This window comes from Nannospalax galili, unplaced genomic scaffold, assembly GCF_000622305.1.
Source record: "Nannospalax galili isolate Female #2095 unplaced genomic scaffold, S.galili_v1.0 scaffold1250, whole genome shotgun sequence".
NCBI classification, from domain to species: Eukaryota; Metazoa; Chordata; class Mammalia; order Rodentia; family Spalacidae; genus Nannospalax; species Nannospalax galili.
In genome coordinates, this window is record NW_008328704.1 from 451,491 (window position 1) to 463,980 (window position 12,490).

A 12,490-nucleotide genomic window follows, 5' to 3' on the forward strand; every position below is an offset into this window, starting at 1 on the left:
GTACAGCTGATGCTTTGCTAGCCACCAGGTGGTCCCCCCCCCCCCCGCCCGCCAGGCTTCCCACTGGGGAAAGGTCGACCCAGAGCTTCACTCTCTGCCCTCCTCCTTCCCTTCCCAGTGCTGACCAGGTACTGACCACCAGACTTGGCCAGCTAGTGGATGCCGGGAGGGAGGACAGGCAAGAGGTGGCCAGTCCCAACAGCCCCTTGGAGTAGCAAGGACTGCCGACCTGTAGGTGACATCTAACCACGTGGCCTGGCCCTCTCTCCCTTTGTAGCCCCCTCACCCGACACCTGCCGGGAACACACTTTCCTCAGAAGTCTCCTCCCAGGTGACCAGATGGTGGCCTCAGGGTGCCGGGTCCCCCAGAGGGCTGTGTCTGCTGGCCACTGGGCTCTGCGCCTGCTCCTGGTGGTGTGTTGCCAGGCAGAGCTGGTGTTGACTGCAGTATCTGCTGTGGCCACTGGGCGGAGCCACAGTCCTGCTGGCTACAGTGGTCCTGCTTGGCCTGGCCATGGTGTGTCCCCTGCCCCTGCCCCAGGTGCCTGCCTGGATGTAGCCCCCAGCAGTGCTGCTGGGTTACTGGCAGGCTGAGGATGGGGGGGTCCAGCCTGTACTATCCTTGTACATGTTCCCATCACCCACACCTGTGACACCCACACCTGTGACAGGAGTACAGGGAGCCCTGGGCTCCAAAGAGTGGCCCTGAGGAGGGTGCTGGGGGAGGGGCACACCTGGAGGTCTGCCATTGACTAGTTCCCTCTCTTGGCTGACAGTGTCCTGGGGGGCGGAACCCCTGGACAGGGGTGTCCCAGTTTCTACAGACATCCCAGAAGATCATCCAGTTTGCTTCTGGGAAGGAGCCACAGCCCGGGGAGACTGTCATCTATGTGGCCGGTGCCTTCGACCTGTTCCGTATCCTCCTAGGACCTCTGCTGCCCCACACCCATGGGACCCACAGGCTCCAAGGCTCCAGGGCTGAGCTGAGCTGGGTTACAGGGGGTGTGGCTGTCAGCAAGAGAGAATGCTGGCTGGTCCCCTTCCTGGCCCATTACTGCTGCTACTCCCCCACGCCCCACCTTCTTTTGTGGTGCTGGGGATGGAATCCAGGGCTTTGCACAACCAAGACAAATGTTCTATTGCTGAGTGCCATCCCAGGTTTTTTTGAGACAGTGTCTTATTGTGTAGCCCAGGCTGACCTGGAATTTGCAATCTTCCTCCATCTTCAAGTACTGGGTTTACAGGAGAGCACTCCCACAGTCAGCCAGTTACTGCTTCTTAATCCAGATGTAGACATCGGGCACGTGGACTTCCTCAAGGAGGTGTACAAGCTAGCTGAGAGGCCTTATGTCATCGCTGGCCTCCACTTTGACCAGGTCTCTGCCCTACTTGCTTGTTCCCCTGTACCCCAGTCAGCTGATGACCGTGGGGACCCTCCAGAGGCCTTCCTGAGATCAGTGTTGGGCACAAGTGGTCTCTCGATGAATGAGGCTCCTGGTGTCTGGCTCGCTTCTGGAACCCAGGACAGCCTGTCTGGGGTGTTCCTGTGAGAGGAGGCACCTTTCCCAGCTTCTGCTCATAAAGGCCAGCTGGGTGGGAGGGCACCCGTTCACTTGAGGTCCTCCAGCTGAGTCAACTTCACTGGCCCTAGGAAGTGAACCGGTACAAGGGCAAGAACTATCCCATCATGAACCTGCATGAGCGGACCCTCAGTGTGCTGGCCTGCCGGGTGAGTGGGCTGGGAGCAGTGCTTCCTGAGCCAGGGCAGGGACACCCACCTGCCCAGTTTGGTAAGGTGGGTAGAGGGCGGTTTAGACCCCTCGGCATAGAGGAGTCTGAGGGTCCCCTTTGCTGCTGACCCCAGCCATGCTACCCTGTCCCTGCTGGCTTTCTTGAAGCCTTTCAGCTCCCTCTGGGGCTGTCTGCCACCCTCTATCCCTGGCTTGCCAGGAGTGAGGACTGAGCCAGGTGCTTTACTGGCTGTGTCTGCAGTATGTGTCGGAAGTGGTGATTGGGGCACCGTATGCTGTCACAGCGGAGCTCCTGAATCACTTCAAGGTGAGGCACCTTTCTGGCTGGGTGGAAAGTGCTATAGAAAGGCTCCTAGAGGCCTGGGTCAAGCAGGGCCGGTTCTCCTAGGTCTGGGCTGGCCCTGGGTGGTGGTACACTTTGTCTGAGGCAGCTTATGTCCCCACACCCTCTCCAGGTGGACCTAGTGTGTCATGGGAAGACTGAAATTGTACCAGACAAGGACGGCTCTGACCCCTACCAGGTGGGTTTCCCTGGACTGGGTTGCCTCTTGGAAGCAGACATGGCCACCCTCACTGGCCCCGGTACTGGTCTCCCTAGGGGAAAGGAGTTTGGGTGGAGGGCAGAGGGTATCTTTGCTCACCTCCCCCTCTTCTTCCCATCGGGGCCTCCAGGAGCCCAAGAGAAAAGGCATCTTTTGTCAGATTGACAGTGGCAGTGACCTTACCACAGACCTGATTGTGCAGAGGATCATCAAGAACAGGTGTGTGGTCCTCCTGCTCTGGCTGGGCTGGCAGTGGGCAACTCCCAGTATTTTGGGGAAGAGGGCCAGCTGACATCTGCCCTGCCCCCCAGGTTGGAGTACGAGGCTCGAAACCAGAAGAAGGAAGCCAAAGAACTAGCCTTTCTAGAGGCCACGAGGCAGCACGAATCACAGCCCACAGGAGAGACTGACTAGCTTCTGACCTGGAGGATGTCACTCTTGCCTTTTCCCTGTGGCCCCCTGCCCTACTCTGCTTGTGTCTCAGAGTCTCGGCTCACACAATTCCAGAGAGTGCATCGCCACCCTCCCAGCCGACCTGGCATGGAGGGTCCTGTTACCTGCCCACCTGCAAGGTGTCTGTCATGTAGCAGGCTCTCAGTCCTTTCAAAGAGAGTGGCCAGTACAATAGGGCAGCACAGTGGGCTGACTGAGCAGAGGCACCTGTGCCTGGAGGACATCCACCAGGTTCCAACTACCATTGCCCCCATCTTGGTTGGGGACATCCCTCTTACCTGGCTGGAGGCTGCATATCTGCCCACCTGGCTTTGGTGAGAGGGACAGAAGGGGTGGTTTGAGGGAGCTCTGGTCCCAAGTCACCCTCCAGGTGGCTACCATCTGCCTTGGGGCATGTCCCAACACCCTGTGCCTGGCTCCTGGAAGATGCACTTGCCCCGCCAGCTGGGCCAGCACGGCTGACCTCTGCACAGACTTCCTGGTCCCCATTTGTACCTCATTGGCTGGTGTAAATCTCTTTGGTGCGTCTGAATAAAGCCTAGGGGAAAATGCTGTGTCCAGCCTTGGGAGAGAACTGGGAAGCCCAGCCATACCCACCCCCTGCAAGAGCTCTTAGAAAAGGGAGGAAGATCCAGACCAGCCCCTGGCTCTTCTGCAGTCTGCAGAGTCTAAATCTTGACACCCAGCAGGGTCCACAGCTGCCTCTTGGTGGCTAGTTGTGGGGGAGACGCTCAATGTAACTGGCTAGCACGGTGAGGCCCTGGGTTGATCCATGGCTTCTCTAGAACAGGTAATTGTGGTGGTACTCTCTACCCCATGCCTTGCCCTTTCGGCTGCTGGAGCAGCTAGACCTGCCTCCCTCCACTCCCATTGAAGCAGGCGAGCCTGCCCTTTCTCCCTTTTACATGACTAGGGGGCTTTGTGTAGGATTCTGAGTTGCATTTCACGCACCTCCACCCTGGGCAGGCAGTGCTCAGCATTCCTTCCTTCCTCAACCCTGCCCCCTAGACTCCCTGGGCCATGGGGTACCCTGAGCTGTCTCAGGGCAGCCTTTGTGTGTTGCTGTTTGGACTCAGGCTGGTTCCCAGAGGAATACTGCACTGGCCTGCTTATTGTATGCCATCCATGGCCTCTGGGTGGAGGGCAGCCGGTGACGGCACCATGGAGTAGAGGATACCCTTAAGCACTAGGCTCAGGACCTCTCAGGCCAGAGTTCAGGCAGTGGAACTGGCATCTGCCCTGTACCTGTGTCCACCTTAGACCAGAGGGAAGACGGGGCAAGAGAAGCAGCCAGAACTCAAGTCAGCTCCCTGACCACTTTGGCTCTGTAACCCAGAGCCTAGATTCCTGGAGTTTATGAGGAGTAGGAACTGGCTTTGGCACTGGCCAGGCAGACCACTGAGCCCTGTAGTCTCTGGCCCTCAAGGCACTGTGGGCAGCTTCCATGTGGGTCATTGGGGGTTTAGGGAAAGAGACCAGGCTTGTACGAAGGTTTGGGTGGGTCTGAGGGCTCCTATGCAGTTTCATCCTTGGCCTGTACCTACATACCTCACTTCCTGTCCTGACACAACCTGGACACAGCCCATGCCCTCCTTAATTCACTGAACACACAGTGGCTAAGCTCAGTACTTCAAGGTCCTTGGACTCTAAAGGGTGGAAGACATGGTTAGGGTTGGAGGTAATGGGAATCCCAGGAGCAGGAGGGTTGCCTGAGATGGGGCAGGACACACATAGGGCTTCTTTTAAGGGACCCATGAACTCTGGTTCATATGGGGTGGCCCTGGATGGCACTGGGGGGCAGATAAGGCAGAGGCCTGTGGGAGGTCAGTTCCATAGGATCACGGGTCACAGCAATGAGGCCTGAGGATCCTCTGCAGGCAGTTTTATGATAGCCCAGGGCCTGCTGCTTAAGTAGGGCACCTGTGAAGACTATTCCAGGGCCTTTTCTGCCTCTGTGGAAGAAAGGAAGGCCCAGCCTTCCAGCACCTGGGAGCTCTGGTCCTTTGTGGTTTTGTGGACAAAGGGAAGAGCCAGCCTGCCTGGCCAGAGGAAATGCTGTAAAAAGCAAGTAGCTAACCCTGAGACTTGTTCAGCCCGGCACCAAATAAGAGGCGCTGGTCTGTGCCCTGTGCTCGGTCTCCTCCAGCGACCCTCACTGAAAACCAATTTGCTTTATTCATTCAGCTATTTGCTGTGGGGGGGTTAGGGTTCACAGGAGCCGCCCCACACGACAGGGCCTGGGGGGGGTCCCCAAACAAGACTGGGCATGGGGGGCACCCACCGGGGAGAGGCGAGGTTCCGGTTGGGGCTCCGGGGCTCAGGCGCTTTGGCAATCGGATGCGCGCAGCGACAGGAAGATGTCCGCCTTGCACTGGAAAGTCCCTGGGCCGTCGAGCAGCCGCTCGCAGCTTTGCAGGTTCGGGGTAACGTCCTTGACGCACCAAGCCTGGGTGGGCGGTGGAGGCTGAGCGCCCGCCCTGACCGCCCAGCTCCCGCCACCCGCCGCCGGCCGGCACTCACGAGGCTCCGCAGGCTGGCGCGCATGTCGGGGAGGACGCCTCCGGCGAGTGCTGGGGACTCGGTGCGCCGCGGGGACGGGAACCTGCGGAAACTGGACAGCAGCCCCGCGGCGCGGCCCACCGAGTAGTGGCGGGGTCCGGCCACCGGCTTGTACCACGCCAGGGCTGGCGGCGCGAGCAACGGGAGCAGCGCCAGGGCGGCGGCCACGAGCGGAGCGCACCGGGCCATGGAGACGTAGCAGGCAGGCTGCAGCCGGGAACGTCGGGGTTGAAGTCAGCGATCCTGCCAGCGCTTTATATCTGCAGTGTAGACGAGGGCGGGAGCGCGGCAGGGAGGGGGTGCGGGCGTCGCAGCCGGCGGCATGGGAGGAGGGAGGCAGGCGGGCAGGCTAGGGATCCCCGGGCCTCTGACACTCTGCAAGGCCCCAGTGCTCAGGCGACGGACGGCTAAAGACTGCTACTTGCGCTCAGCGGGGACCAAGGGCCGACTTCTGGCATCCTAAAGCAGACCTGACCTCTGGGTCCAAGACTTACCACAGGCTCTCTGAAGTCCAAGGGTGATGAGATGTGGGGCCTTCTTACTCTTTCGCTGGTCTCCCCTCCAGTCAATTGGGGGGACTTGGGGAAAATCCTCCTGCCTGAGCCTCCCAAGTGCTGGGATTACAGGCATAAGCCACCATGCCAGGCTGGATGGTGACTGCAGACTGCAGTTCTGCCCAGCTCTGCCTCAGGGGTGGGTGCCCTAGGAGGCTTTTCTGCCTACATGCAGCAAACATTGGTCTAAACACTGGACACAGGAAGTGAGATGTAAGGTACACCTACTGTGTGCAGGGACACCTACTGTGTACAGGGCTCAGAACATGAACAGGACATAGTCCCTGAACAGGCTGGGCAAGTACAGGTGCAACAGAGACGACCGTACGCTTGGAAAGGAACTGTACGGGTTAATGGCATGGACTGCCCACAGGACCTTCTGTTCCTGCCTAGGAAAAGGGCTCAGAGAGAGCACCAGCTGTGGTTATAGGGTCCCATCAGGTTCCTTGACTTGCATGAAGGAGGCAGATAGAAGAAAGGGGAAGAACCTGGAACCCCCTCATGCAGGGAGAGCACATATGCGTAGGATGAGTTTTGATTTTTTTTTTTTTGACCTCCAAAGTTGGCTCTCGTGACAGGACCAGCTTGAACCCAGTAGCAAGCAGGGAATCCAGTAGTGAGACTGTGTAGCCAGGAGGACTCTAAGGGAAGCCTGGATATGGACCTTGTGAGTACTTCCTGCCCAACAGAAAGATGCTTCAATGAGGATGAAGACCCAGAAGGGTGAAGTCCCAGGGGAAGGCTTCTAGAGAAACATGGAGGGTACTCTAGGATGAGAAGAGAAGCAGGCTGAGGGGTGGGGAGGATGGGACAGGCCAGGATGGACATGAAACAGACTTGGGGCAGACCTGAGCCATCAACTCAAACAGCTCCAAATCCACAAATCGAGACTCTCCTCTGCAGCTACTGGGGTACTCCAGGCTGGAATACTCCATCTGTTTCTAAGGCCCTCTTTACTGCTGATGGCTGCTACCAGTTTCAGGCCTAGCATGCTGTAGACAGCCAGTTGGTACAAACGATCTGCTTTTGGACCACAGGTCTATTTGAAGTGGGAATACAAGGGGCCTAAGACGGAGCAGGCAACAAAGCTCATAACCAACACACACACACACACACAGGTACAGATGGCCTGGAGCCCTGCCCTTACTGCCTACTGTCCAGGCTATAAGACAGGTGGGCTGAATGCAAAGGTATTCACACTGACCATGGGCACTGAACCTGTGGGGACAAGGTGATGAATTGACCAGGGTTCCCGAGGGCTCCTGGATACAAGCCTGCATTGGTCTCCACTCAGAAGCTGCCTGACACCCCAGGCCTGGGCTATTGTTTCCCCAGTGAGTGTCAATCTCCAGCTGTAAGGAACAAAGGAGATTTCAAAGGGCTGTCCCTCACCTGAGGCCTCACATTCAGTATCAATGGTCCTATACTAGAGCTGGCCTTCAGTCTGAGCCAGAGGCAAGGGGCTGAGAATAGCTTGTCAGTTCTCAGACCATCTCAGCGCAACCAAAGACAGTTTAGTCACCTCTTCCTTCCTGAACACTGGCTGCCAGCTGTGCTCAGTGAGGCCTGTGTACTCATTTGTGTCCCCAAGGCTTCCACCAAGTAATACCAACAGATGGGCTATGTCCCCCATACCAACCCCTTGGCATAAATACACCCTAGAGTCTGCCCAGCCTGGCGAGGCCCCAGGCTCTTCTGTCTGATCCTGTGTTCCTTCTGTTCTTGAGTTGTGACTTGGTGTGATGAGGGCCCTGGCAGTTATTTCATCAAGATGTTTATTCATGAGAGTTCTCATACCAAAACATAAACAGCAGCTGCGTCAACGTGTCAAGAAAACAGGCAACAAAGGCCTCCAGCAAGGCTCAAGAACTTTAATGAGTTATTTATTGAATAAAAGTGTCAACATAGCGAAAGAAAAAAAGCCACACAAAGCGCCAGTCCTTGTTCCAACCCTGTCACAGCCCCAGGGACGGCATCCCTGTCCCCAGCACGGAACACTGCCACCAGGTCCATGGTGAGGAGGGGCTCAGGATGCCGTCTTCAGTGAGGGGAAGGGGCTGAGCTTGGCACAGGGCTGGGAGGGGGTGGGGCACACACGGGCCTCACTCTTTGAACTTCCATTCCTGGCGGCACATGGGGCAGTGCTGCTGCACCTGCTGCGCGTTCAGCCACTTGAGGATGCAGTGCATGTGGAAGCAGTGGGAGCACTGTCCCCACACCAGGGGGCAGTCGTCGCCAGGCACCTTACCTGCCAGAGGGCCAGGAGGGACAGCATTAGGGAGAGATAGGCAGGACGCAAAGCATGTGACAGGCAAGCAGGGACCTCCAGGACATGGGCAACAGCTCTAGCCCATAGACGGAGTCTCTCAGGCCTTGGACATCGAGAGGAGACACAAAGTAGGTGTGTGACTCAAATCACTCCCAGGCATGGCCTACCCCCACCAAAGATGTGCAGTGACTCAAGGCTGCAGGACAGACCCCCACCCCCATGGAAAATAAAGTTCAGAGAGCAGCTTAGTGGCCCCTCCAAGGACAGCTCTGGCTTGGCCCACTAGCCCCAGGTGCCTCTCTCACAGGCCCCAGACCCATCTGTGGACAACTGACCTATAATGTGAAGAAGGAAGCATTAATGAGCAAGGTGCCAATCTGGGTATAGAGCCATTTTTCAAGGGCATCCTGGGACTTAAGACCATTTCGTCCTTAGACACCAGGGATCTGGTACACAAGGGCCTTAGGGACACTGTGGTGTTTGTGGGTCAGCTCCTGATGGGCCTGTCATCAGCATGTACTAATGCACACTGGAAGCCTCAACTCTCCCACCTGTGAGGCCTCCAAGAGTCATGGGCTGCAGGCACTCACTCTGCAGCCTGGGAATGCTGGTTCCAGGGAGAAGGCCTGAGCAGAGATGGATGGACAGTCCACACCATGATCAAGAAAACAAATGGAGGCAGAGGCAGGCTAATTTCTGTGAGACTGAGGTCAAGCCTGGTCTATATAGTGAGTTTCAGACCAGCTGAGGCTACAGAGAGACGCTATATCAAACAAAAAACAAAACAAATGGGGGGGGAGTGGGAATGTAGCTCAGTTGGTAAAGTGGTTGCCTAGTGTATTTATCCCCAGCTCTGCATAAACTTGATAATCCCAGCACTGGATCAGGAGTTCAAGGTCATCCTCAGCTACACAGTGATTATGAACCAAGCCTGGGATACATGAGGCATGAGACCCTGTCAAAAAACCAAGTGTCCCTGATTTCTAAGGAGCTCAAAAACCCCTAGTGAATAACTAGCTTAAATAGAGTAAGGACAACTTGGTCCTACCCCACATCAGGGTCAGCCTGGCACCAGTCCATCTTGGGCCCCCCAGCCCCACAGGTCTTTGTAGCTTCAGCAGAACTCTGCTTGAAATCATCCTTTTCCAATTAGAGTGGGAGCCAGCTAGCTCACCAACAAGGGTCACCTAGCTAGCCCACTTGTGGGTGGTCATGCAGAGTAAGGTGCTGCCTAGAGATATCCCTGCAGGAAGCATGCTGGGCTATGGGATGAGTATGCTAGTGCACCCAGGGTAATTCATGCAAGAGCTTGACTAGTGTCTTGATGAAATTATTTTTTTTAATTAAAACACCTCTTGACAAGACTGCTTTACCCCAAAGCCCTTTGGGACCTGGAATAGATTTATTACAGCCTTAGTAGCTGAATTTTCACAGGAATTTAATCTTAGTGAGAGAAAAGTGGTGACACAGAATGTACTCAGAAAGTATTCTAGATTCTAGACTTCTCAAGCACTCTACACATTAAAACTGGCCTTTTCTGCCGGGCGTGGTGGTGCACACACGGGCCTCTTTGAACTCTTTAATCCCAGCACTTGGGAGACAGAGGCAGGCAGATCTCTGTGAGTTCGAGGCAAGCCTGGTCTATGTAGCGAGTTTCAGGTCAGCTGGGGCTACAGGAAAACCCTGTCTCAAAAAGACCAAAAAAAAAAAAAAAAAAAAAAAAAAAAGGCCTTTTCTAAGTTAAATGAGCCCAAGACTTGGACTAAATTCCCTCTACAGCTAACGGGCCCCATTTTAAGAAAGCCTGAACCCATTGCACAAGCATGGGACAGGAGTGCTCAGCCATCTGAGATTCTTTCTGGATGCCCCTTTGTAACACGTCCAGGTAGAGTGACTCAGGCTGGATTCTGCAGCCTGTATATGGAGTTATCTGTGTTCAAGGAAGGATGGGTAGCTCTGAGGCCATCAGTGCCACCTATAATCTAGGCTCAATGCCTACCCTAGGCCCGTAGGTAGGATTGCTAGAAATGCTTTTAAAGTTTTACAAAGTCAGTGTCCTGGTGCTCTTGGATGCTACAAGTACTTGCTTGTCCCCCAGACTCCCAAAGTCTTTGTGGCCATTTTAAATAATAAGGACTCTTTCCAGGTTTGGTAGAGAGAGATGCCCTGAAATGGATTTCAGGTGATCAGGTCCTTTTAATACACCACTACCCACAGCAGTGGAAGATCCAACCACAACCACCCCTCAGAGGAAAGTCCTTACATTCATAGACTTTAGAGGGGAGAGGTGTCTGTGGTTAGAAGGGAAAGATTTCTGAGAGCTCAGCAGATTAGTGAGGTACTAGATATGATACAAGGTGTGGCTAATCCCCCTGTGGGGCAGCCATTAGGAACTAAGAGTGGCATCTTTAAGGATGATTTTATAGCATTACATAGTTGGGTGGGCCTGAAACCCCAGCTGCTCTAAAGACTGAGACAGAATGCCTGCCTAGACTACAGACTGTGCTCAGACCTAGCCTGATCAACTTAGCAAGACTCTCTCAAAATAAAAAGTAAAAAGTTGGGATGTTGCTCAGTAGCAGACAGCTTGCCTACCATGGGAAAGGCCCTATGTTCATTCACCCCCAGTACAACTAACTAAATAAATAAATAAAAAGAAAAAGGGAGGAGATCAGGTAAAACCAGAGCGTTTCTCCCTCGGAAAACTAAATAAATAAAAAGAAAAAGGGAGGAGATCAGGTAAAACCAGAGCGTTTCTCCCTCGGAAAACTAAATAAATAAAAAGAAAAAGGGAGGAGATCAGGTAAAACCAGAGCGTTTCTCCCTCGGAAAACTAAATAAATAAAAAGAAAAAGGGAGGAGATCAGGTAAAACCAGAGCGTTTCTCCCTCGGAATCCCTTCCACTCTTGCGAGTTTCTCACTTTTCCTTAATAATCTACAACTGCTCTATTCAAAAATAAAACTAGGGGCTGGAGAGACAGCTCAGCGGTTAAGAGCACTGCTCTTGCAGAAGACTCAGGTTCAATTCCCAGAATTCCCAGAACCCACATGGTTGCTAAGAACCGTCCTTAACTCCAGTTCCAGGGGACTCCAATACCCTCTTCTGACCTATGTAGCAATGCACTGGTGTACCCACATACATGCAGGCAATACACTCATACACATAAAACTAAAATAATAAATAAAATATTTTTAAAAAAATAAACAAGGGGCCGGAGAGATGGCTCAGCGGTTAAGAACACTGGTGGTTTTTGCAGAAGACCCAGGTTTGAATCCCAGCACCCACATGGCAGCTGACAACTGTCTGTAACTCCAGTCCCAGGGGATCCAACAGCCTCTCTGACCTCCTTGGGCATTGCAAGACATGGGTGCACTTACATACATGCAGGCGATACACCCATACACATAAAATAAAAATGATAAATAAAATTTAAAAAATAAACTAAACTAGACCTTTGTGTTTAGTTACTAATCCCATGTGCTATAGGTAAAAACCTAAAGAAAAGAATTGATGGATTCCTAAGAAATCCATTATGCCTCCTCTTTGATGGTATCAGGATAATTCATTCCTGGGGATAAGATTTCATCCAGGGCAGATGTAAACAGCCTAAAGCAAGCCTGATGGCTTACACCTGTAATCTCAACAGGCATTGTAAACAGGGCAATTTTTTCTTTTTTGGGGGGTCTTTTTGAGACAGGGTCTCCTTGTAGCCCAAGCTGGCCTGGAACTCACTTTGTAGACTAGGCTGGCCTGGAACTCAAGAGATCCGCCTGCCTTTGCCTCCCAAGTGCTGGGATTAAAGGTGAGTGCCACCACGCCTGGCTAATGTTTTTTTTTTTGTTTTTTTTCATGTGTACGTGTGTATTGCCTGCACATAGTAAATGCACCGGTGTTGTGCAATGCCCATGGAGGTCAGAAGAGGCTGTCGGATCCCGTGGGACTGGAGTTACAGACAGTTAACTGCCATGTGGGTGCTGGGATTTGAACCTGGGTCTTCTGCAAAAACAGGCAGTGTTCTTAACCGCTGAGCCATCTCTGCAGCTCCCAAACCAGAAAGTTTTAACAAGTCTCTTTGTTTAGTTACTTTGACACAGGCTCTCACTGTGTAGCCTTGGCTGGCCTGGAACTTGCTGTGGGTAGCCTCCAACGCCCAGAGACCCACCCCTCCTAGGCCTCCAGAGTGCCAGAATTAAAGGCGTGTTCCACCATGCCCAGCAACAAATCTCTTTTTGTCTCGGGTTTTTGACAGGTTGAGTCTGATAACAAAAAAACAAAACAAAACAAAAAAAAACTTAAAAAAAAGAGAAACGCCAGGCGTGGTGGCACACGCCTTTAATCCCAGCACTCGGGAGGCAGAGAC

General features: G+C 53.8%; 3 protein-coding genes across 6 annotated transcripts in view; 1 reads left to right on the forward strand and 2 right to left on the reverse strand.

The window, feature by feature from the left end:
* Positions 1–3,298, forward strand: part of Pcyt2 (phosphate cytidylyltransferase 2, ethanolamine) — an 8,004-nt gene extending 4,706 nt beyond the window's left edge. The window contains exons 7-14 of one of the 3 annotated variants that reach the window (XM_008828380.3): positions 278–331; positions 777–915; positions 1,294–1,376; positions 1,652–1,729; positions 1,993–2,058; positions 2,207–2,272; positions 2,424–2,512; positions 2,605–3,298. In XM_008828380.3, coding sequence (XP_008826602.1) covers positions 278–331; positions 777–915; positions 1,294–1,376; positions 1,652–1,729; positions 1,993–2,058; positions 2,207–2,272; positions 2,424–2,512; positions 2,605–2,707 — 678 coding nt within the window. In that variant the 3' untranslated portion in view covers positions 2,708–3,298. Of the gene's footprint in view, positions 1–277; positions 332–776; positions 916–1,293; positions 1,377–1,651; positions 1,730–1,992; positions 2,059–2,206; positions 2,273–2,414; positions 2,513–2,604 lie in introns of those variants that run through there. The other 2 variants (XM_008828387.2, XM_029561137.1) reach the window with 2 other exon arrangements.
* Positions 3,299–4,921: 1,623 nt separating this feature from the next.
* Positions 4,922–5,494, reverse strand: Npb (neuropeptide B). 2 transcript variants are annotated; one of them, XM_029560944.1, is made up of 2 exons: positions 5,267–5,494; positions 4,922–5,177 (listed from the first exon to the last, which is right to left on the reverse strand). In XM_029560944.1, the coding sequence occupies exons 1-2, from the start codon at positions 5,492–5,494 to the stop codon at positions 5,064–5,066; spliced, it is 342 nt and encodes a 113-aa protein (XP_029416804.1). In that variant the 3' UTR covers positions 4,922–5,063. The 2 variants fall into 2 exon arrangements, with proteins under 2 accessions (XP_029416804.1, XP_008826624.1); XM_008828402.3 differs by having other exon boundaries at positions 4,922–5,192.
* Positions 5,495–7,710: 2,216 nt separating this feature from the next.
* Positions 7,711–12,490, reverse strand: part of Anapc11 (anaphase promoting complex subunit 11) — a 5,747-nt gene continuing 967 nt past the window's right edge. The window contains exon 2 of the mRNA XM_008828409.3: positions 7,711–8,107. Within this exon, the coding sequence (XP_008826631.1) occupies positions 7,962–8,107 (146 nt within the window). The 3' untranslated portion in view covers positions 7,711–7,961. The remainder of the gene's footprint in view (positions 8,108–12,490) is intronic.

Coding starts and splice junctions, on each gene's coding strand:
- Npb (XM_008828402.3), bottom strand. CDS start 5,494: ATGGCCCGGTGCGCTCCGCTCGTGGCCGCCGCCCTGGCGCTGCTCCCG. Junction 5,193..5,266: donor GCGCCAGCCTGCGGAGCCTC/GTGAGTGCCGGC, acceptor CCGCCCACCCAG/GCTTGGTGCGTCAAGGACGT.